The 25,918-nt window shown below is 44.3% G+C and overlaps 1 protein-coding gene across 1 annotated transcript in view; it reads right to left on the bottom strand.

The window, feature by feature from the left end:
* The window catches only part of LOC140722657 (NACHT, LRR and PYD domains-containing protein 3-like), a 57,163-nt gene that overhangs the window by 2,468 nt on the left and 28,777 nt on the right, over nucleotides 1–25,918 (bottom strand). The window contains exons 6-9 of the mRNA XM_073037371.1: nucleotides 19,161–19,332; nucleotides 18,986–19,051; nucleotides 2,012–3,749; nucleotides 47–133 (exon numbers count right to left, since the gene is read on the bottom strand). Of these exons, the coding sequence (XP_072893472.1) occupies nucleotides 47–133; nucleotides 2,012–3,749; nucleotides 18,986–19,051; nucleotides 19,161–19,332 (2,063 nt within the window). The remainder of the gene's footprint in view (nucleotides 1–46; nucleotides 134–2,011; nucleotides 3,750–18,985; nucleotides 19,052–19,160; nucleotides 19,333–25,918) is intronic.

Consider the following 25,918-nt stretch of genomic DNA (forward strand, 5'->3'; position numbering starts at 1 on the left):
GACACCCAGTAACTGTAAACACAATCTCCAACAGTCTGGTACTTACCGCAGTTTCTGTATTTTACACTCCGGGTTCCTCAGAGCCTCAGACACCAGTTTCACTCCTGAATCTCCCAGGTCATTCCCCCCGAGTCTAAACACAAAGAGACAAACTAATGAACAAAGAGATTGAAACTGTGGGTCTGAGGGAATATCTCTCATTGGGATATTTCTGCAAACATGAAACCCTTCAGTAGATCACTGATTGGAATTCCCATCACTGTCAAATTTCACCACTGAATGTCAGTAATTTACTGTCAGTGTGACTCTGTAATTTCCCATCATCTGACTCTTTCCCCAACAGTTAGAATAGTGTTCCTGATGTGAGAATGTCAGAAGGGGCAGGGTTGAAAGGTGAGAGATCGTCCCTCTGAGAGGAGGAATTGTGGGTGGGAAAATCTCCATGGGAGATGCGCGCAGAGACCCCCACCACAGGAAAAGTGGTGGGAAAAAATGATCCCCACAGGAGGAAGGGGAACAAGGAAGACGGATCCCCATAGAGCAATAGGGAATGAGGAAGAGTTATCCCGAGAGGATGATGGGGGATGGGGAAGAGAGATCCCACAGGATGAAGGGGGTGGGGAAGAGTGATTCCACACAGCAGGAATGGAAATGGGGAAGAAAGACTCCAGAGGAGAAAGCGGAATGTGGAAGAGAGATTCCTATTGGAGGAATGGGGATGGGCAAGAGAGAACCTCATAGGAGGAAGGGAATGAGCAAGGGAGAACCCGACAGAGGAAGGGGGATGGGTAAGTGATCCCCACAGGAGGAAGGAGTTAGGGAATAAAGATCCCACTGGAGGCAGGAGTTGGGGAAGAGCGAGCCAAAAGAACGAATGGGGAGAGGGAATTGAGATCCCACCGGAGGAAGGGGAATCGAGAAGACTTCCCACAGGGGTAAAGGGGGTGAAGATTAGAGATATCGCAAGGGGAGGAGGACGGCGAAGAGAAAAGAGAACTGACAGCAGAACGGGATGGGGAAGAGGGATCCCCACAGTGGGAAGGGAGAGGAGGAAGAGAGACCCCCACCATACGGGAAAGCGGGTGGGGAAGAGAGATCCCATAGGGGGAAGGAGGACGGGAAAGAGAGAACCCACAGCAGGAAGGTGGATGGGGAAGAGTGATACTCACAGGGTGGGGAAGAGAAGCCCCCACAGGGGAAATGGGGTGGGGAAGAGAGATCCCATAGTTGGAAGGTGGATGGGGAAGAGTGATACCACAGGGGAAATGGGGTGGGGAAGAAAGACCCGACAGAAGGATGGGGAGAAATTAACGCACAGGAAGAATGAGACTTCTGCAGAGAGGTCCAACAGTGGGAATGGAAGTGTGCACAGAGATCCCACTGGAGTGTAGTGATGAGAAAAGTTGTTCCCACAAGAGGAGGTGATGCGGACGTACCGCTTGTAGATCCTTGGGAGAGGTTGGCCAAAACTGAGGTCCACAATCGGGAGAACAGATGCCCACATGGTGACTGGGTAACGGGGTTTGAGAAAAGTCACACAGGTGGAGTGATGGAGATAGTCACTCACAGGGAAGGGCAGAGGAGGACAATGTCACAGCAGCATTTCTAAACCTCTCACTGGGAAAGTCATCTCACACTCTCTTGTTCCTCAACGGGAAATGGTGTGATGTCCCTACACACCCCCTTGCAGTCAGTGTCGGTCTGGGTGTCATTAACATTGAGAAGGAACGTTGTCAATGGACGTGTCACAGGCAGCGAGAAACACGGCCATTCCTGTGATTTACTACCATTAAACCAATGGTCGTTGTTCACTGATCTGATGAAGTCTCCAACATCCCTTCACAAGGAACCACAGAACCCTTCTGTTCTTGTGGAATTACTGACTGGTCCCTTGGTCATTTTTAACAATGTTTCGCAATCTGATTTACTCCGATTTTACCCAATTTCCTTCGCTTTGAAACCACACAATGGAACAGTTTCACAGTTCAGAGTGAGAGATAAATCAAGTTACCTCAACTCCTGGCACTTGTGTAGCCCGGGTCCCAGCCGCTGTATTCCTTCAAAGTGAATGCGGCAGTTCCAAAAATCGAGCTGTTTGATTGTATCACAGAGTCCGATGACATGGGACAAGACTACGCAGTCAATCGGGGTCAGTGGCATTTCACTGAATGAAAGTGTTTCCACAGATCCCAGTGTGGCCTGAGCCAGGCCACGATTCTGAGACTCAAACAGGTAGTGCAATGTGTTCAGGAGGCTCTTTTTACCAGCTCCACTCCCTGTGTTTCCAATCTGGCGTTGAACCTCCTCCTTCACCCACTTAATCACCCGGCCGGTTGTTTCATGAGGAAATGGACCCAGAAACTCCTCCAGGCCCTGAGCTGTCATTGAGGAGGAGAGACCAGCAACAAAACGGAGAAATACCTCAAATCGCCCAACTGACGTGTTGTGGGCTTCAGTGAGGAATTTCAGTATATCCCTGGGATGTGGAATCAGGAATTGTGCGACTGCAGCTACAAACTCTTGGATAGTGAGGTGTGGGAATGTGTACACCACACAACCGGCAGAATCCTCTCTCTCCAAAAGCTCCATCAGGAACCCGGACAGGAACTGGGAAGGCTGCAGATTGTAGTTGATCAAATCTCCATCTGTAAACACAATCTTCCTCTGGGACACTCCTCTGAAGGCCATCTGACCAACACTGAGTAACACATCACGGGGGTTCTCAATCTGACGGCCGTGGTTTTTCAGGATGTTGTAAATATAGTAGGAGTACAGTTGGGTGATTGTCTTGGGAACTCGCTGCGGGTCTCTGACTCTTTGTGTGAAGAAGGGGCCCAGTGCCAGAGCGAGGATCCAGCAGTAGGAAGGGTTGTAGCTCATGGTGTACAGGATTTCGTTCTCCTTCACATAATTGAAAACAGCTTCCGCCACCGTCTGATCTTCAAAATGTCTGATGAAATATTCCTTCCGTTCCTCACCAACAAATCCCAGGATTTCAGTCCAGACACTGATATCCGCCTTTTCCAATAAATGTAACGCAGTGGGGCGGGTGGTAACCAGCACTGAACACCCTGGGAGCAGCTTGCCCTGGATTAAACTGTACACAATGTCAGACACTTCACACCACCACTCGGGATCTGGGCACTGGTGCTTGGGTTCTGTATCTCTCCGACTGTCCGCAAAATCGATTCTGTGTTTGAATTCATCCAAACCATCGAATATAAACAGCAATCCCTCTGGGTTCTTCCAGACCTCTCTCAGGATATTCCCAAAGTAGGGATACTGATCCAGAATCAGTTCCCTCAGGTTTATTCGACAGTTAATACTGTTTAAATCACGGAATTTGAAACTGAAGACAAACTGGAACTGTTGGTATATTTTCCCCGTGGCCCAGTCATAAACAATCTTTTGTACCATTGTTGTTTTCCCGATCCCCGGGACTCCGGCCACTGATGCTGAACTCCCAGATTTGGATTTACCCCGGGAAAAGCTGCTCTGGAGTAACTGATCAGTCCGGATTTTTTCCATCTCTCCGCGGAGATGTTTCTGTCTCCACTCCTCGTGGTCTCTGCCTCTTGCCAGCAGCTCATGTTCCACCAGTCTCCGATTTCGAACAGAAGAAATGACCGTGAGCTCAGCGTATCGATCAACCAGCTGGAAAACCTTCACCTTCTCCCTCATCAGGATCGTGTTCACTCTCAGTGTTTCAGTTTGTGCCCGCAGAGTCTCCTTGTGTTTCTGTTGAACATCTTCCATGGGAACAGAGAACATATTCAAAATGTTAAATGGCTCATCTGACAAAGAACTTTTTAACTGCCTTTCAACTTTCAGTGTTTGAGATTACAGGAATAAATTCAATGCTTCCATGGATATTAGGACAGCAAGTAAAATTCTGTTCACAGACACAGAATTGACAGCAATGGATGTCCCTGAAAATGTCCAATCCTCATTTTCTGGTTATAGTTATTTGTGAATGTGAACATTCCCCTGATTGCACTTTTTGAGGAAGCTTAAACAAGCATCACTACCCACTAACATCTTAACTACATTCTACAGAGGCGTGGTTGAGAGTGTGCTGACCTTTTGCATCCCAACCTGGTACTCCAGCTGCAGTGCTGCCGACAGGCTGGTTAGGGGAGCAGAGAAGGCTATTGGGGTCTCCCTACCTTCTGTCCAAGACCTCTTTTAGAGTCGATGCCTCCAGAAGACACGGTACATCATTAAAGACCCCTCACACCCTCTCCATGAACTGTTTGTTCTTCTGCCATCAGGGAAACGTTACAGGAGCATCAAAACTAAAACCGTAAGGCTACTAAACAGCTTCCTCCCACAGGCAGTCAGACTGCTAAATAGCTGCTCGATCTGACTCTGCTTTGACAATTTTAACTGCACTGGACACTTGTAACTTGATTTTAACTGACATGTGGCTGTTGTGTTTTACTTTATATTGTTGTGTTTACTATTTATTGTTGCGTATGTTATATTATGATTGCACTGCTCCTGGGAAACGCTGTCTCATTCTGCCCTGCAGAGCTGATGTACAGTTAGAATGACAATAAAGTTTTTGAATCTTGAATATTCTATTGCAATCCTGACTGCACTCCCGTCACAACAATATTTCACTATATTTAAAGCATTGTTTGCATCATTAACAGACGATGTTAATGTTGATCTGGTGTGGAAATATGGAGAGCAGGACACTGTGCATTTTGGCAAAGCTGCACACTGGGGAGTCACAGGTGTCCACTGCTCTTGCATCAAAACAGGAGCAGAATATGAGGGAAATACTCAAGTCGGCCAGCATTTGGGGGAGAATCACAGTGAAGTTGCGGATCGATAAACCATCGGAGTTACAAGAAAGAAAATGGGTAATTTTCAGTCGCAGTGATGGAGGATTGGCGGAAAGATGAAATCTCTGTCAATGGAAGAAACCACAAGCGTCTGTCTCAGTAATGTACATCGTGTTCGTGGGAGAGGGTGGTGAAGTCTTGGCAAATGCTACTCATCAGTCTTGCTGTGGGGGTGTGGGACGCTGTCTGATGAGGCCTCCGTCTGTCAGAGCCGACCGTGGATGTCCTGCCCCTGCAAGCAGGACATGTAGCAAGCTCCCTCTCTCCATGCATCTGATGAACACAAAGGAATGGCAGACACTGACACAGCTTGGCACCAGAGGTGTCGCAGGATATGCCAGTCTGCGTTGAACACCATTTAACACTGACTTAGGGGCATCAGGTCAAGAATCTTCCTATTGGGTTTACTCCCAAACTCTTCCCCATGAGGGGGACAGTTGCAACGCAGTGGAGTTTTGAGATCAGAGTTTTCCTGCTCCTGTGTGAGCTGCCAATCACGGCCGATGAGCCCATCTGAACAAAGCGACTGGCTGTAAGGCATCTGTGCCCCTTCTCCTGTCGGAAGAAACGCTTTACTAGGCTTAGTGGCTAAACCGCAAGTGAAGGCCAGGAGCTGGACAGAGGCTACTCGCCACTGGGAGCATTTAATAGGTCGTGGCAGCTCATCCGCACTGCCAACCCCCCGGGTATAATAATCTTAAGCAACCAAGGGGCACTGTATTATTGACAATCAATCGGTAAATTGGTTTATTATTGTCACATGCACCACTGTAAAATGGAAAACTTTTCTGCATGCGATCCAAATAGATCATTACATCACATCGGTGCAATGAGGTTGTACAAGGAAACATGGAACAGAATAGTTCAAGGAAACAGTGTTTCAGTTGCCGAGAAAATGCAGTGCAGGCAGACGATAAGGTAGAAGGCCAAAGGATCATTGGGAGGTCAGCGTTGAGTTTTTTGGGACTATGTTCCTAAACTGTAGAATTCAACGCCTTAAACTACAGCACTGTGCAGAAGTCTGAGGTGCATATTAGGACTGACACATTTTGACTTTTATTTTCTAGTTTGCACATAATCCCGTTGTGATGCGGTTTGAACGGCATCGTCTGGATGAAAGGTGCTTTATTATTATTATTATTATTATTATTATTATTATTATTATTATTATTATTATTATTATTATTATTATGATCATCATCATCATCATCATCATCATCATCATCAATATTATCTTAGCCTAAAATGGTGAAACTTGAGGTACAGGCATAGCCAAGTACATTCATGTCTCAATTGATAGGAGAATTCAGACTATTCTCGTGGTGTATAGTATTGTGGGTTTTCGAAGATTTACACAAGTATTGCCGTGTGGGCCTAATTTATTAATACTATTGTGTAAAGCCTTTGGGATGATCCAGATATTACGATGGGGATAATGAATACCCTGTTCGTGTTCCATAGTCTTTCATTTTCCCCTTTTAATTCAGCATATTTCTGGTGTTTTTACGAATTCATTTCTGTAAGTTATGTGTGTTTGGAATGGCTATATATATTTAAAAACTTGTTTTTGCTTGTTTATCCTGTTAAATTATATCCGAGCGGTTATCATGGATTATCCTATCTGAAATAATGATCGGTCACAGTATGATATGAAGGACTCTAACTCGAAAAGTGGAGCAGGCTTGTACTTATAGTAAGTTGTGGTGTTTTTCATCAGTTGTAGTTTAAGCAATGTTTTTGTGAATGTCGCCCACCACTTTATACCAGTTATCGATATTACGATTGGGATAATGAATACCCAGTTCGTGTTCCATAGTCTTTTATTTTCCCCTTTTAATTCAGCATATTTCTGGTGTTTTTTACTAATTGATTTCTGTCTGTTAAGTTTGGAATGGCTATATCGATTAAATAATTTGTTTTTGCTTGTTTATCCTTAAAAATTATATCCGATCAGTTATCATGGATTATCCTATGTGAAATAATAATCGGTCACAGTATGATATGAAGGACTCTAACTCGAAATGTGAAGCAGGCTTGTCCTTATAGCAAATTATGGTGTTTTTCAGCAGTTTTTTGTGAATGTCGCCCACCACTTTATTGTGATTGTGCAAGTAATGAGATTCAGTTAAACTACTGCAGGATCCTGTAAAGTCTGGGATTGTTTCTAGTTTCTCTTGTAATTTTCAGCATATATCGTCTTGAACCTATTGGTCGTTTACTCTGTATTATTGATAACTACATGTGTTAACAACCTTGTCCTGTATTACTACAATGATCCCTTTTGTCTCTGGGAAGAGTTCTCCAACTCTGAGCCAGGGGCTCGACGCTTCCTTGTCGACATCTAATCGGCTCAGATCGTGTGGATGTCTTCCGTGGGGAGTCAGACTCTTCCATTGCTTAACATTTTCTACTTTTATGATAGTTTCTTCATTTTTTATGGGTTAAGCTTTCATTTTCGTTCAGTGATGTGTACCCCTTATTGGATTTGCATATGCGTGTATGGAGTGCTGAATCCTGCTTGCGTTATGAAAATATGTCAATAGAGCTAATTGTGGATTTCAGAAACGGCGAGACGAGGGAACACAACACACCAGTCCTCATAGAGGGATCTGATGTGGAAAGAGTGAGCAATTCCAAATTCCTGGCTGTCAATATCTCTGAGTAACAAACCTGGACCTAATATATCGATTCAGCTACAAAGAAGACACAACAATGACTATATTTCATCATGAGTTTCCAACATCACTCGAATATTTCTACAGGTGTAACTTGCAGAGCATTGTACCTGGCTTCATCACCGTCTTGTGCATGGGGTCTACTGTACAGGATCGGAGTAAGGCGCACACTCAACGATTCAGAACAACTTCTCCTCTGCCATCCAGTTTCCGAATGGACATTGAACCCATCGATAGTGACTCTCTAATCTCTTTTTAAATTTCTATTTCTGCACTATTATTTAGTTTAATATTTCATATATTCACACAGACATGCATAGCTCTATATGTTCAACTTCCAGGCCCTGAAGCCGCTTTGCTGCTCAGCCAGATCCGCTGTCTGACAGGCCACGTGCCTCGCCTGGACAGGTCCAGGTTACCGAAAGCAGTACTATACGGAGAACTCTCTCAGGGCAAGAGAGATCGTGGTGCCCCGCGCAGGAGGTACAAGGACCAAATTAAGCAGAGGCTCTCTCAGGCAAATATGGAGGTCAACGAGTGGCAGCCGCTGATCCACGGAAAAGCCAAGAATTTTGAGGAACCCAGAAGAGCGACTGCTGAAAAGAAGAGGGGATGCAAGAAGGATCCAACTACCCAAGCGCCTGCATCCCAGCTGTCCCTGTGTCCCAACTGCTCCCGGGTCTGCAGATCCAGAATTGGCCTCTACAGTCACCAACTATCGGGTCGTCATCGAGTACCACCCCCCCACCACACACACACACACACACACACACACACACACACACACACACACACACACACACACACACACACACACACACACACACACACACACACACACACACACACAAAGATCTAGCGGAAAAGAGACCAACAGGAAATGTTGGCAGAGAAACGAAAGATGAACTCTGGAAAGTCAAATTGCAGTGCTTTTTTTCAGAATTCCTCTCCCTATTGCAGCAGCTGTGGCAGTAACATGCACTGCCAGACTATATGGGAGATCAGGGAATCGGTATGTGTTCCCGATACCTCTACAATAGGAAAGTGCGTCTGATGCCGCTTCCGACTGACAAAATAAGGGAACTAGACGTGAAGATCAACTGACCAAGGATTGTCCAGGACGCTGAGACCAGATAATTTGTCAGATGGGTACACCGAAGTTGCAGGATGATGCCCAACAGGATACGAGCCAGAAAGTGCATGGCCCCACCAAGCATCCAACTATTCTCTCAGTAACAAACTTACCTTTACAATCCCTTGGAACTGCATTCCAACGCCTTCCATGCATTTTCTCCGCTATTAGATATTTCAATCATGGGAAAGAGATATGCCCATGCTACTCCTTTCTATGCCCTTCATTATCTTATGAAACTCTACCAGATCTCCCCTCACCGTCTGCCGCTGCAGAGAAAGTACCCTCCGTTTAGCCAGCTTTCCTTATAGCACATGCACTATAAACTACGCAACAACTCTTCTGCGCCCTGTCCAAGGCCTCAACATCCTTTCTATATTGGGGCGAATTGAACTGTACGAAACACTACATGTGTGGCCAAATTAGGGTTTTATTAACGAAACATAACCTCCTGACGTTTGAGCTCTATATCTGGACCAATAAATGGAAGCCTTCTTAATCACCCTATCGACATGCTTTAAAACACTTCCTATTTGGATGTATCTACCCGTGGCTTCTGAATTGCTTCCAGCTTTTCCAACATTGATATTTTAGTGAGGAGATCCTTGAAGGTGCAGAAAAAGGGGGAAAAAGGGCATCTAATGATTTCATGTGTTATCAGCCGGGCATTGAACAGTAGTCTTCCTTACAAGTCCTTTTTAAAACATCAGTTGCGCTGGGTTCAGTGTGTTAAGTGTGTACGTATCTTGTGCCACACTGTAGAAAGAGTGAAGCTTCACTGAAGAGGAGACTAGAGTCTGCGTTTCTAGTAGATCCTGCATTGGCCTGAACAATTTTCCGTCTTAAAGAGAGTGTGAATGGCCACAGGTTTTCCAAGCACAAAGTGTGTAAAACCAGAGGGCTTAGGTTTCAGGTAAGTGGAGAAATACTGAAAGGTGACGTGAGGGACATTTCCAACACAGATAGTAATGGAGATGTGGAAGGAGTCACTAGAGAAAGTGGTAAGGGGGGTTCAGTTACTGAGTTTGAAAGGCATATAGCGAGGGTTATGGATAGGACTGATTCAGAGGGATATGGGCCAAAGGCAGGCAAATGGGACTGACTCGGGTAAGCATGGGTCAGTTGAAATGAAAGGCACCTTTCTGTGCGTTAAAAGCCTGTTATCCAGAGAGAAAGAGCTGTATAACTAAGGGGACAGAGTTTTAAGAAGAGGAGCGTGAGGGGTAGGGGGATTTGAAGAACAATTCCCTCTGAAGGTACCGATCTGGAAACACACGGCCTGAGGGGATGGTGCAGCCATGTAATGACCATCTCTGTAAGCACTTGAAGCACCGAGGCAGAGCAGGCGACAGAACAAATGCTGAATTGAAGGAGACAAATTCTGGCACACACATTATGGACCTAGTCCCTCCTTCTTTGCCGCATAAACATCTGACTATGCTATGGAAACCTGGAACATAGTATTATAGGTCAGGCTGCCCTGAAGCAGTCAGAACAAAGGAAAACAATCAGTTCAACAAATGTATTAACTGTAAAAGTAATGAAATAAATCCCTCCCTTTCACACGAACAAATTGTGAAGCATTGTTGGTACCTTTCGGACTAAAGGCTGGTGGATTGGTCGCTTGGATGGACCAAGAATTGTAGAGCACGGAAAGACGACCTTCGGCCAATCAGATTTATGTCAATCATAATACCTACTTATACTAATCCTACTTTTCTGCATAAATTCTATATACCTTGTTCAATAAAATAGCTAAGCAATTGCCTCAGCTGTTATAGAGTCATATAATGCAATTGCAAGTAAACAACAGACCTCCACACACACACACACACACACACACACACACACACACACACACACACACACACACACACACACACACACACACACACACACACACACACACACACACACACACACACACACACACACGCACACACACACATTTGGGAAGAGAACAGGATTTAGGGTATGTTTCATGATCATTAATGCTTGGTGGAACCCCGGAATGTCCATTCCCTCAAATCCTTTGTTCCCCGGATCTGGAATACCTGCTGCTGCTGTGTAAACCTTTCTGGCTGCCAAGGGAGTTCCCGGCTGTTATTATCACAGCTGTGTAATAACAACATCCCCCAGTTGTGTGTTATTGTCACAGAGGGGGGATGATTCCCTTCAGAAATCGGTCAGGACTTCCCAAACCACAACATTTGTATCAAGAGTTCCGTGTGAACAGCACTTGCCGTGTGACCGACTGCTTACAATGCCGGTGATCAGCAGGAGCTCAAGAAATTCAGCTCTGATCTATGCAAAGTTATCCAGGCAGCGAAACGACAATACAGAGATCGTATTCAGGCACAACTCTCCACCAACAACACACACAGCTTATGGGAAGGTCTGTACACCAATGCAGACTTCAGAGCTAAGTGCAGTGGTGCTGCCAACATCGCTCCCTGTCTCCCAGAGGATCTAAGCCTCATTACGCTCGGTTCGATATCGCCAACACTGAGCCCCCGAGGAGAGCCGACAAAGCGACCTGCACATTGGTCATCTCTGAGGCTGAAGTTCGCAGGTGTTTCCAATGAGTGGACAGTCGCAAGGTTGAGGGACCGGACGGCATCCCAGGGCGGGTACTCAGGATGCGCGCGGCACAACTGGCAGGAGTATTTACGGATATTTTTAATCACACCCTCTCCCAGTGAAGAGTTCCCTCCTGCTTCAAATCATCCACCATTGTTCCTGTACCTAAAACGACTAAGGCAACATGCCTGAACGTTTGAGTCCTGTCGCACTCACCTCAGTAATAAGCAAATGCTTTGAGAGGCTGGTCAAGGGCTGCATCTGCAGCTTGTTACCACCCACACCGGACCCCCTACAATTCAGCTACCGACACAACCGATCAACAGATGACACAATAGCCACTGCTCTGCACACCTCCTTAAACATCTGGAGAAGAGGGATGCTTATGTGAGAATGATGTTATTAGACTACAGTTCAGCATTCAATACCATAGTTCCCTCCAGGCTTGACAAGAAGCTCAGAGACCGCGGCCATGACCCTGCCTTGTGCAGCTGGGTCCTGGATTTCCTGTCAGATCGCCGGCAAGTGGTAAGTGTGGGCTCCCTCATCTCTGCCCCTCTGCCCCTCAACACAGGAGCCCCTCAGGGCTGTGTCCTAAGCACCCTCCTTTACTCTCTGTATGCGCATGACTGTGTCGCCACCCACAGCTCCAATCTGCTAATTAAATTTGCTGAGTATACTATATTTATTGGCCAAATATCAAGTAATAACGAGGCAGCCTAAACAGAAGAAGTCATCAGCCTGACACAGTGGTGTCAAGAAAACAACTTCTCCCTCAATGTCGCAAAGACAAGAGGAATGGAGATAGGCTAACCCCCACTGATATCAATGGATCTGGGGTTGAGAGAGTGAACAGCTTTAAGTTCCTCGGCATTCACATCACTGAGGACCTCACGTGGTCTGTACACATCAATTGTATGGTGAAAAAAGGCACAACAGCACCTCTTTCACCTCAGATAGAACCATAGAACCGTAGAACATTACAGCACAGCCCTTCCTGACTGTGCCAAACCATTTTTCTGCCTAGTCGCACTGACCAGCACATGGCCCATATCCCTCTATACACCTCTCATCCATATACCTGTCCAGGTTTTTCTTAAATGTCAAAAGTGAGCCCTCATTCACCACTTCAGCTGGCAGCTCATTCCACACTCCCACCACTCTCTGCGTGAAGAAGCACCTTCCCCAATGTTCCCTTTAAACTTTTCCCCTTCACCCTTAACCCATGACCTCTGTTTTTTTTTCTCCCCTAGCCTCAGTGGAAAAAGCCTGCTTGTATCCCCTCTACCTATACCCATCATAATTTTAAACACCTCTATCAAATCACTTCTCATTCTCCTACATGCCAGGGAATAAAGTCCTAACCTATCCAACCCTTCTCTGTAACTCAGTTTCTCAAGTCCCGGCAACATCTTTGTAAACCTTCTCTGCACTCTTTCAACCTTATTAATATCCTTCCTGTAATTCGGTGACCAAAACTGCACACAATACCCCAAATTCGGTCTCGCCAATGTGTTATACAACCTCACCATTACATTCCAACTCTTATACTCAGTACTTTGATTTATAAAGGCCGATGTACCAAAAGCTCTGTTTACGACCCTATCTACTTGTGACGCCACTTTTAGGGAATTATGTATCTATACTCCCAGATCCCTCTGTTCTACTGCCCTCCTCTGTGTTCTGCCATTTACCTTGTATGTTCTAATTTGGTTTGATCTTCCGAAGTGCAATACCTCACACTTGTCCGCATTAAACTCCATCTGCCATTTTACATCCCATTCCCCCAACTGGTCCAGATCCCTCTGCAAGCTTTGAAAACCTTCCTCACTGTCCACTACACCTCCAATCTTTGTATCATTAGCAAATTTGGTGATCCAATTTGCCACATTATCATCCAGATCATTGATATAGATGACAAATAAGAATGGACCCAGCACTGATCCCCGTGGCACATCACTGGTCACAGGCCTCCACTCAGAGTAGCAATCTTCCACTACCACTATCTGGCTTCTTTCATTGAGACAATGTCTGATGCAATTTACTACCTCTCCATGTATACCTAGCGACTGAATCTTCCTAACTAACCTCCCATGCGGGACCTTGCCAAAAGCCTTACTGAAGTCCATGTATATAACATCCACTGCTTTCCCTTCATCCACTTTCCTGGAAACTTCCTTGAAAAGCTCTAATGGATTGGTTAAACATGACGCATAAAGCCATACTGACTTTTTCTAATAAGTCCCTGTCTACCGAAATACCTGGAGACCTTATCTCTTAGTATTCCTTCCAATAATTTACCTACTACCGATGTCAAACTTACCGGCCTATAATTTCATGGCTTACATTTTGAGCCTTTTTTAAACAACAGAACTACATGAGCTATCCTTCAATCCTCTGGCACCCGGTCCGTGGATATCGACATAATACTTATGCCAGGGCCACTGCAATTTCAACATTAGTCTTCTTCAAGGTCCGAGTGAATACCCCGTCAGGTCCTGGGGATTTATTTACTCTGATTTGCCTCAAGACAGAAAGTACCTCCTCCTCTTTAATGTGTATAACTTCCATGACTTCCCTACTTGTTTGCCTTGTTTCCATAGACTCCATTCCAGTTTCCTTAGTAAATAGAGATGCAAAATACCCATTTAAGATCTCCCCCATTTCTTTTGGTTCCATACATAGCCGACCACTCTGATCTTCAAGAGGACCAATTTTATCCCTTACTATCCTTTTGCTCTTAACATACCTGTAGACGTTCTTAAAATTATCGTTCACCCTGACTGCCAAAGCAACCCCATGTCTTCTTTTAGCCCTCCTGATTTCTTTCTTAATTATTTTCTTACTCTTTGTATACTCCTCAAGCATCTTACTTCCTCCCTGTTGCCTATAAATGTTATACATCTCTCTCTTCTTCTTTATCAGAGTCCCAATATCCCTCGATAACCAAGGCTTTTTATTCCTATTCATTTTGCCTTCAACCATGACAGGAACATACAAACTCTACACTCTCAAAATTTCTCCTTTGAAGGCCTCCCACTTACAAATCACATCATTGCCAGAGAACAACCTGTCCCAATCTACGATTTTTAGATCCCTTCTCATTTCTTCAAATTTGGCCTTTTTCAGTTTTAGAACGTCAACCCGAGGACCAGATCTATCTTTATCCATGATCAAGTTGAAACTAATGACGTTATTATCACTGGAAGGAAAGTGTTCCCCGATACACACTTCCGTCACCTGCCCTAACTCATTTCATAATAGGAGATCTAATATTGCACCCTCCCTAGTTGGTACATCTATATATTGACTTAGAAAACTTTCCTGAACACATGTTGCAAACTCTAACCCATCTAGACCTTTAACAGGATGGGAGTCCCAAGCAATGTGTGGAAAATTAAAATCCTCTACAATGACAAATTTCTGTCTCCTGCAGTTGTCTGTTATCTCTCTGCAAATTTGCTCCTCCAATTCTCGCTAACTATTGGGTAGTCCATAATACAACCCTATTAATGTGGTCATACCTTCCGGTTTCTCAACTCCACCCATAGGGCCTCAGTAGACAAGCCATCTAATCTGTCCTGCCGAAGCACTGCTGTAATATTTTCCCTGACTAGCAAAGCCACCACCCACGCTTTATCCCTCTGTCTCTATCACGTCTGAAACATTGGAGCCCTGGAACATTGAGCTGCCAGTCCTGCCCCTCCTGTAGCCAAGTTTCAGTAATGGCTATGATGTGATAATTCCATGTGTCAATCCAGGCCCTCAGCTCGTCTGCCTTTCCCGCAATACTCCACGCTTTGAAATATACACACCTCAGAATATTATTACCACCACCCACAACCTTGCTATTTGTGGCTTTGCATGAACTACCACCATTATTTATGTTTACCACCGTTCCACTATCTACTCAGGCACTCTGGTTCCCATCCCTCTGCCAATCTAGTTTAAACCCTCCCCAATAACACTAGCACACCTCCCTGCAAGTATATTGGTCCCCTTGTAGTTCAGGTGTAACCCGTCTCTCTTGTACAGGTCCCACCTGCCCCAGAAGAGGTCCCAATGATCTAGAAATCTGAAACCCTGCCCCCTACTCCAGTTTCTCAGCCACGTGTTCATCTGCCAGAGCATCGCATTCTTACCCTCACTGGCACGTGGCACAGGAAGCAATCCGGAGATTACTACCCTCTATGTCCTGTTTTTCAACTTCCTACCAAGCTCTCTGTACTCACTCTTCAGGACACCCTGACTCTTTCTACCTATGGCATTGGTACCGATGTGTAGCACGGAATTTGGCTGATCATCCTCCCACCTCAGAATGCTGTGCAGGCGATCAGAGACATTCCTGACCCTGGCACCCGGGAGGCAACAAACCATCCGGGAGTCTCTGTTACGACCATAGAATCTCCTGTCTGTACCCCTGACTATGGAGTCCCCTATCACTACCCCTCTCCTCTTCTTCCTCCCCCCGTTCTGCACTGCAGCACCAGATTCAGTGCCAGAGATCCGGCTGCCGCAGTTTGTCCCAGGTAATCCTTCCCCCCAACAGTATCCAAATTGGTATACCTGTTCTGGAGGGGAATGGCCACAGGGGAACCCTGCAGTAACTGCCCTTTCCCCTTCCCTCGCCTGACGGTAACCCAATTACCTGTGCCCTGTTCCTTAGGTGTAACTACCTCCTGGAAGCTACTATCTATAAACTGCTCAGTCTTTCGAATGATCCGGAGGTCATCCAGCTCCTGCTCCAGTTCCCTAACGCGGTCTGTTAGGAGCTGCAGCTGGGTGCACTTCTTGCAGGTGTCGTTGTCAGGGACACCGGATGTCTCCCTGACTTCACACATCCTGCAAGAGGAGCATTCCAACATCCTGCCTGGCTTATTCTCTAGTCTGAACAAAAAAAAAGAAAAATAGCAAAACAGATGGTTGAGATGGTTGAGTACATTTGGGATGGGCCAGTAAATTTTGTGCATCCTGACTGGCTGCATCACTGCCTGGTGTGGGAATTGTACTTCTCTCAATCGCAGGACTCTGCAGAGAGTGGTGCGGACAGCCCAGTGCATCTGTAGATGTGAACTTCCTACTATTCAGGTCATTTCAGAGACAGGGGGTAAAAAGTGCCCGAAGGATCATTCTGGACCCAAGTCTCACCAAGCACAAACTGTTCCAGCTGCTACCATCCAGGAAATGGTACCGCAGTGTTAAAGCCAGGACCAACAGGCTCCACGACAGCTTCTTTCATCAGGCCATCAGACTGATTAAGTCATGCTGATACAATTCTATTTCTACAATTGTATACATAAATACACGCTCACCGCACACGCTTTACTGTAATTGTGCTGCTGGCGCAGAAAAACAACTTTCACGAAATGTATCCACGATATTAACCCTGACCCTGAAAATTTTTATCTGGCTGTTGTCTCATTTTTTTAGATCTGTTATTCATCATCCTCATACTGTCCTCGTTCATATCAGTTTACGCGCTTTCCAGTGCACATGGTGTTTTCCAGAAATTGCTATTTAAGTTCTTATTTTTCTTTGCATATTTCCGGATCCGTTTCAGACCAGGATATTATACCAAACCAATACGTCAATATGGGCACAGTGAGCGTTTACTACCTTCGTTATATTTTTACTGTTCAGCTCTGATTGGCAGATTTTCTTGATCCTCGATGTAAATTCAAAGTTTGTTCAGCCTTGCAGTAAATTTAGATTTTCAGCTTTGAAGTAAATTTTGTTGGAAGGTTTTCCTTTATCACACGATTATCTATTTTCTTTGCTTATTGATATCCTAAATATACGTTTCATATTCTGTTGCATTGTATCCTGATGCTCTGTTTGATATTCCACCGGCTCTATTGCACCTTTCTTTATGTTTGATCATGTTCTGTACCTTCCTAGTCTAAAGTTCATGCTTATATATTTGGAAATTAATTCCATTATTTGAATTATTTGTTTCAGCTTTACTGATGAAAGAACAAATAATTTAAAATCATCAATGTATAAATGTGTCAAGGTATAATTCATAATTTCTTTTGATTAGATACCTGATTTTGTCTGTTTCAGTAAATTATGAGTGGGCTTAAAGCTAGACAAAACCATAGTGTGCTTAGTGAGACTCTCTGGAAAATCCCTCCATTTATTTTGATAGTGGTCGTTGTTCCTCTGTGGTTCTTAATAGGACGTTTATTTTACGCGAATGCTTCATCAGATGTTGCAGAAATTTCACAAGTATTGTATGAATTTTATCTATATTTGGAGCCTTTTAAACACACGAGGAACAGAATCAGATGTGTTTTGTATTGATAGACAATATAACACTGAAAGATTTCTGCTTTCTACAGGGTTTGAAATAGAATTACATAATCTTTTATCTGTTGTTCAAACCCGAACGGTATTCTGTCTGCTGTCCTGTGAGTATATTGTGGTTATCTAAGTTGTTATCTGAGTTGTTATTAGTTACGGGATGTACGATGCAATAATTTTAGATATAAAATTGCCTTATTATTATTAAGAGCTAATAATAACATAGTAGGTGACCATTTAGTAGTATTATAAATGCAGAATAAAGCTATCGTTTAGACAGGTGGTACATACCTTCAGCCTTTTATATGTTCTGCCCCATGGGAGTATGACAGAGAGGATGTATGAGGTGGTTTGGGGTTCAGTAGCAAGGCTTTGGGTCGGGTTTGCGTCTTGCCAGCTTGATTGAGTTCCTCCAGGAGGTGACAAAGGTGTTGGATGAAGTTCCACATGGAAATTGTCTACTTGTATACTGGCAGAGTCTTTGACAAGATCCCACATGGGAGGTTCATACAGAAAATTAACATGCTTGAGAACTGTGGGGAATTGTCCTGGCTGCCGGGGACCCAAACGGGGAGAAATTTATTGGCTGGCGGGTGGTGAATCGGTGAAATTATTGCCATAGACGTCTGAAGAAGACACCTCATTGAGTATATTTAAAATGCAGGTCGATATGTTCCTGATTAGGAAAAGTGTCAACGTTTACTGGGATAATGGGGTAGAGAGGAATTGAAGAGCAAATTCACTGAGCCGAATGGCTTAATTCTGCTCCTGGATCTTATGGTTTCAGGGAGCATCTGGAGTATTGTGTTCACTTCTGATTGTCGAGCTCTTGGAAGGATTGGTTAGGGTGCAGAACAGGTTCATCAGGGTGTTGCCTGGATTCGGTGACATGTGCTACAAGTAGAGGTTTGATAAACTTGCTTTGTTTCCTCTGGCGGTAGAATACAGATCTGACTGAGGTGTGCAAGTTTGAGAGATAAGAGTTTGGGTCGACAGCCTGTATTTTGTTTGTTTATTTTTACATATGACTGGTGTCTAATACCAGAGGGCATTTGGTTAAGGTGAGATGGGGTAAATTTACAGCAATTGTGGGTAGTTTTTTAACAGAGTTGTGGGTGCCTGGAATTTACTGTCTGGGTCAACATGGCTTTGTGAAGGGAAGGTCCAGCCTCACGAGGCTAATTGAGTTTTTTGAAGAGGTAACAAAAAGCAATTGATGAAGGTATGGTAGTAGATGTGGTCTACATGGATTCAGCAGAACCAACAGCTGTATTAATAGAAAAAAATATATTGTAGAATATTCAGGCTGCAAAGAGAGATTCTTTGAATTGTTACTTGAATCCAGAGATCAGCGAATGTTTAATGGCGAATTTTGATTCCCAAGCTTTGCCAAGTCAGAGACTAACATTTGAGATGTGGTTTGAACTGTGCATTTGATCACTCACCTATCAGCTGAGTGGGTAATTCAGATAAACCTTGGGTGATGTTCATGTATTCCTGTGGATCAGGACCTGTTTAAATATTTAAAAAAAACATCCATGGAAACAGAGCTAAAATAATTAAAATAACTAAAATATTTATCTCAATGTGCTTTGTGTTCAGTGTGTGGTTTTAACATACCGAGTTCCTGTATTTCCCTCAGAATTCTGTCCAACTTCGGTAACTCAGTCCTCCATGTCACAAAGGATTCCCACATCGCCCTCCGGGCCCGGGAGCCTTTGCCCATCACCAAACTGAGGAAGAGTCTGGAACTCTCTGTCCGGTTTCCCTTCTCTGTCAGTTCAGTGACTTTCTACAAAAGGAAACAATGAATTTATTGTGCAGCAGACAGACAGGCATGCAGAATGTACAGGAAAGTATCTGTTCATGGCCCCAGTTGCTTCAGAACAGATGCAGTCACTGGGCTGCTGCCTCATCCTCCCTGGGTTCAGTCATTAACAGAGAAACAGTAACTGAAGGAAATTCTAAATCAATATTGTGAAAGAATAAGGATTTACTGACACCCTGCAGTAGATGCAATGTGATTAATTTCCTCAGTCTGTCAATGTGCAGTATTACATCAACAAGATGTGACAACAAGAACTGAAGAGAGGGGAGAGAGAGAGCAAAAACAAATGGATAGTGGCTGACAAAAGTTTATAGTTGGGTGCTTAAATCAAAAGATAAATATTGAATCGAAAGGATACGCAGGTAGGTGAAAGTGTTGGGTCGAAGCTGCTGTCATTAAAAATGAAAAGTCCTGAGAAAGAGGTGATAACGGATTGGACGATGTAGATGTTAAGAAACTGCATAAGTAAAATGACCCTGATGATACAGGCCTGTTAACAGTAGCCAGGATGTGAGCTACAACTTACAACAGGAGAGGGAAGAGGTATGCAAAAAGGGGAATGTGAAAATAGTCATGGGGAATTTCAATATGCAGGTAGCTTTGGAGAATCTGGTCAGTGTTGAATCCTGAGTGAGGAAATTTATAGAATGCCTGTGAGATGGCTTTTTAGAGAAGCCTATGGTTGATCCCACGATAGGACAGACGGATTTGGATTTGGTGTTGTGTATTGAGCCAGATTTGATTGGGGAGCTTCAGGTAAATAATCCCTTAAGAGGCAGTGATCATAAAATAGCAAAACTCACACTGCAGTTTGAGAGGGAGAAGGTAAAGTCAGATGGATCAGTGCGACAGTTGGATAAAGGAATTACAGAGGCATAGGAGAAGACCTGGGCAAAAATATATTCGAACATGACTAACAGGAACAATGGCAGAGCGGGAATGGCTGAAGTTTCTCGGAGCAATTAAGAAGGCTCAGGACAAGTGATCACAAAGATGAAGAATTATTCTAAAGGGAGGATGATCAACCATGGCTGACAAGATAGTCAAAGCAGCACGAAAGCAAAGGAGAGGGGACATAATATTACAAAGTATAGTAGAAAGCTGAAGGACTGGGATGCTTTCACAAACCAACAGAAGGCAATTAAAAAGCCGTAAGTAGAGAAACTATGTAAAATGAAGGTAGGCTAGCGAATAACGTAAAATAGCTCAACAAGAGGTCCGTCTGATATATGAAGAGTGAAGGAGAGGAAAGTGGATTTTGGGCCACTGGAAAATGACAGTGGAGAGGTACTGTCAGGGGACAAAGAAATGGCAAAAGGTATTAGTAAGTATTTTGCGTCAGTCTTCACTGTAAAAAATACACTAGAACGTGCCAGATATTTGAGAATGTCAAGTGGCAGAAGTGAGTGTACCTGCCATTATTAAGGAGAAGGCACTCGGGAAGCTGAAAGTTCTGAAGATAGATGAGTCAGTTAAGTTCAGTTCAGTTTCTGTTTATTGTCATTTAGAAACCACAGAAGCAATGCAGTCAAAAAATGAGACAACGTTCCCCCAGAATGATATCACAAAAGCATATGACAAAACAGACTACACCAGAAAATTTACATAACGTTTTGTAATCCCCAAATCCATAGTCCAGAGAGGCTGCTGCGTATTAATGTCGCGCTACTGTCTTAGCGCGTTCCCCGGAAAGGAGCTCCAAATACACCAGACAAAACAAGACTACCCAGACACACCAAGTCAGGAGACCAACTCTACCACCCAACAAACCAAAAACTAAAGCTACAAGACCTGATCAACTGCACTCGATTGCTTCTGAAAAAGGAGGCTGAAGAGATTGTGGAGACATTAGTGATGATCACTCAAGAATCACGAGATTCTGGAATGGTTCCGGAGGACCGATCATTTTAAACTATAGGCCATTTAGTCTGATCAGCGTTTGGGAAGACGTCAGCAGTCGATAATTGAGGATAATGTTTCGGGGTATTTGGACGCACATGATAAGAAAAAGGCCAACATCCATGGAAGGGAATCTTGTCTGACAGAACTGTTGGAATTTTTTGAGAGAACAGCATGCTGGGTCGACAACGGAAAGTCAGTGCAATTTGTTCACTTGGACTTCCCGAGGACCTTTAACCAGGTACCTCACATGACGCCGTTTAACAAGACAGGGAACGGCAGTATGACAAGAGAGACAATAGCATTGATAGAGGATCCATAATTTTCTCCAGACAGATTTTGTCTGACTGTCAGGAAGCACAGAATGGAACAAATGGGGCTTTTTCTTGTTGGATGTTGGTGACCAGTGGTGTTCTGCAGTGGTTGGTTTTGGGAGAATTCCTTTTTTCCGTTATGTCAATGATTTGAAGGCTTTATGGACTAGATTGCGCACGTTACGAAGATATGGGGAAAGACAGGAAGCGTTGAGGAAGCAGGGATTTTGCAGCAGGACATGAATGATGAAAAAATGGACAAATCAGTGACAATTGGAATGTAGTATAGGGAGGTACATGGCCATACACTTTGGCAGAAATAATGAAGACATAGAATATTTTTTAGAGTTCTAAAGAGTCTCAGGAGACCTGTTGCAGGATTCCTTGCAGTTTGAGTTGGTGTTAGGAAAGGCAAAAACAAATGCTAGCGTTCATTTCGAGAGGAATAGAATATAAGAACAAGCACTGGCCAGACCTCACTTGTATATTGTGAACGGTTTTAGTCCCCTGATCAGTGAAAATACGCGATGCATTGTGGAAAGTCCAGAGAGGAATCCAAACTGACAGAACCAGTAATATTAAACCTGATTTTGATGAGAATGATTCCTGGATGCGCCTGTACTGGCTGGAGTGTGGAAGGATGAGGGGAATCTATTTGTAATCTGTGGAATATCGAAAGGCATTGAGAGGATGTGGAGATGATGTTTCAAAGTGCGGGAGTCTAGAACCAGACGGAACAGCCTCAAAATAGAGGGACGTCCATTTAGAACAGAGATGAGGAGATTCTTTAGCCGAGGAGTAGTGAATCTGTCGAATCCATTGGCACTGACAGCTGCGGAGACCAGATCATTGGGTATATATAAAACAGAGGTTGGTACCTTCTTGATTTGTCTGGTCAGCAAAGTTCACTGGGAGAAGGCAGGAGAATAGAGTTGAGAGGGATAGTAAATCACCCATGACGTAATGGCGGAGTAGGAAGATGGGCCTAATGGCCTACTTGTGTTCCGATACCTTATGGTCTTATGATGTGTAAAGACAACAGAACATTAAGGAATGTCAGTGCGGCTGTCTTATGATGGAGATCGCTACTGCCTGGCACTCATGCTGTAAAATGGTGATCACTTCCTGAATGCAGGCATGGGCTTCCTCATTTACTGAGGAATTATGAATTAAACATTGAACCGTCTTCAAGCAACATCTCTCTCTCTCTCTCTGGCTATCCGTCCCATAGGGTGATGATGGTTCCTTTCAGTCAGTTAGTGGGGTGGTACCCCACTCCTCAGAAAGGAACCGTGTGCGTGAGTGGATTTTAGGTGAGTAGGGCGTTGCACCGGTCCAGATCCACCCCCTCGACATCCCCTCCCGGATCCAGCAGCCTGGTTGGGTCCAGGACGGCTGGGGGAAGTTCTGTTGCAGTGAATGGCCAGACCAAGCTTCGATGCGAGGGATGCGCTTTCCGCGCTTGTTTTCTAGAGGGCCGTTGACCCTAACAGAGGGGTCATCCGCCCTTTGACAGGTCTTGTTTTTCGTCCTGCAGGGTGTCTAGCCACCCTCCTCACCAGGCCAGTCTGGTGGGGGAGCTGGTTTAGTCACCAACCATCCGACCATGCGACAGGTAGTACTGAGTTACATGGTACCGGTAGCACTCAGACGAGTGGTCTGACCAGAACATACACTGATGATGGAATTAAGGTAGTCGAGGATGCAACTGAACATGGATGGGCTTAGGACATTGCTCTGAGAAACAAGAGGACTGATGTCCCGGGTTTGAATGATTGATCTCCCAGAACAGTTACCAGTAGGGAATTGGAAAGGTTTTCCATAACACGAATAATGGAAAATAATTATGGAACAAATCAGCACAATTCCCTGATGGTCCACTGCACTGTAAAATAATCCCTCAGTTTCACTGCTACCATGTCTGAGGAGTTACAGTTGTGAAAGAGATTTAAAGGTTACCAGTAAAGCAGGCGTCTCCAGATGATGAATTTTAGATGACATTTACAGATGACTCCTCGTGTCTTTGGATAATGCCTGTCTGATTCATTACATACAGCGCCAATGAATCCCAACGAGAACAGAGTCACTCACGGGTGTAACACACTTGATTTTCTAATACCACTCATGGTGAGTAGGTCAGATCTAGTACAGGACAATCAGTGTCTGTGAATTCCAAGGAGAGTGACCTGAAATGGGATGTCCCTGTCTCTCATTCGTTAGATATTCAGCAGGTTAACAGAATTATTTTTTCATTTTTTCCCTTCCCTTTCAGGTAAACCTATTGATCTTCTTTTTTAAGGACAACCTGTTGATTGCTGAGATCATGAGATATCAGCTAGTCAGCACATTAATGTTTTGTGCTTTCTCCTTCCCTTTTAGGTCAAACTATTGACTTTTGCGGTCATGAGATATCAGCTTTGTGCGTGATCTTTCACGACTAACCTATCTTAGAGATTTTCGAGGAAGTTGCCAGGAAATTTGCTGTGGCCAAGTTTGTGGATATTGTCTACATGGATGTGAGCACGGTATTTGACAAGTTCCCTCATAGCAGGTCGGTCAAGAAGTTTCAGTTGCTCAGCATCCGAGATGAGGTAGTAAACTGGATTAGACACTGGCTTTTTGGAGGAATCCAGAGTGTGGCTACAGACTGTTGCATTTCTGATTGGCACCTGTAACTCGTGTAGTGTCACGGGGATCGGTACTGTGTCTGTTGTTGTTTGTCATCTATATCAATGATCTGGATGAAATTATGGTTAACAGAATCAGCAAGTTTGCGGATGGCACCAACATTGGGAAGGTGCAGTGGACAAAGAGCTTGCAAGAGCTAACAAGAGCTAACGCTTGCAAGAACTACAAGAGCTTGCAGTGAGATCTAGACCGACTGGAGAATGGGCTTAAAAGGGGCCGATGCAATATAATGCAGACAAATTGCACTTTGGAAGGACCAAGCAGGGTAGATCTTACACAGCGACCGGTACGGCACTGAAAAGTGTGGTAGAACAGAGTGATCTGGGAATACAGGTCCATAAGTCATTGAAAGTGATGGCAAATGTGCTCAAGTTGTGGATCTGAAAGAAAGTTTCTTAGCGCATTAACCTTCATAAATGAAAATATCGTGTACAGTAGATGGGATATGATGTTGCATAAGACGTTGGTGAGGCCTAATTTGGATATTATGTGCAGTTCTGCTCACCTACCTACAGGGCAGCTGGAAATAAGTTTGAAAGAGTACACAAACAAAAACAAGGATGTTGTCAGGACTAGAAGACCTAAGTTATAAGAAAAGAGTGACCGGGATAGGACTTTATTCATTGGAACGTGGAAGATTGAGGAAAGGTTTGAGAGAAGTTTACACAATTACATGGGGTATAAACAGGATAAATGCAGCAACATTTTGTACTGCGGTAAAGAGGTATTATAACAAGAGGTTATCAGTAAAGGGTGAAAGGTGAAAAGTTCAGGGGGTACAAAGGTGAAACTTGTTGACTCAGAGGGTGCTAAGATTGTGAAACTAGCTAGCACCGCAAGCAGTACAAGCGCCATGGCCTGGTGAAGGTCAATGGGAATACATAGTTAAATAGTCCAGCATGGAAATAGATGGGCCAACAGGCCTGATTCTATGCTGTTCTTTTCTATAACTATGACAAGTAAGCCACACGTTGTTTTGGAACTCACGGAGCCAAGACCGGATGTGGTTAGCAGGTTTCCTTCTGTCAAGGACAGAAGTGAAGCCGGTTGTCTCAGTTTACAATCTGTCAGTTTAATACTCATCCTGGATTAATGAGATGAGGTGAATCTGCCCGACAGTGCAGACAAGATTTGAAATCAGTTTCAGACTGAATGCCTGTTCGAAGTCCCGATATATATAACCATATAACAATTGCAGCACGGAAACAGGCCATCTCGGCCCTTCTAGTCCGTGCCGAACGCTTACACCCACCGAGTCCCACTGGCCCGCACTCAGCCCATAACCCTCCATTCCTTTCCTGTCCATATACCTACCCAATTTTACTTTAAATAACAATACCGAACCTGCATCTACCACTTCTACCTGAAGCTCATTCCACACAGCTACCACTCTCTGAGTAAAGAAATTCCCCATCGTGTTACCCTTAAACATTTGCCCCCTAATTCTCAAATTATGTCCTCTTATTTGAAACTCCCCAACTCTCAATGGAAAAAGCCTATCCACGTCATCTCGATCTATCCCCCTCATAATTTTAAATACCTCTATTAAGTCCCCCCTCAACCTTCTACGCTCCAAAGAATAAAAACCTAACTTGTTCAGCCTTTCCCTGTAAGTTATGTGCTGAAACCCAGGTAACATTCTAGTAAAT

The sequence above is a fragment of the Hemitrygon akajei genome, unplaced genomic scaffold (assembly GCF_048418815.1).
Source record: "Hemitrygon akajei unplaced genomic scaffold, sHemAka1.3 Scf000082, whole genome shotgun sequence".
Lineage (NCBI taxonomy): Eukaryota > Metazoa > Chordata > Chondrichthyes > Myliobatiformes > Dasyatidae > Hemitrygon > Hemitrygon akajei.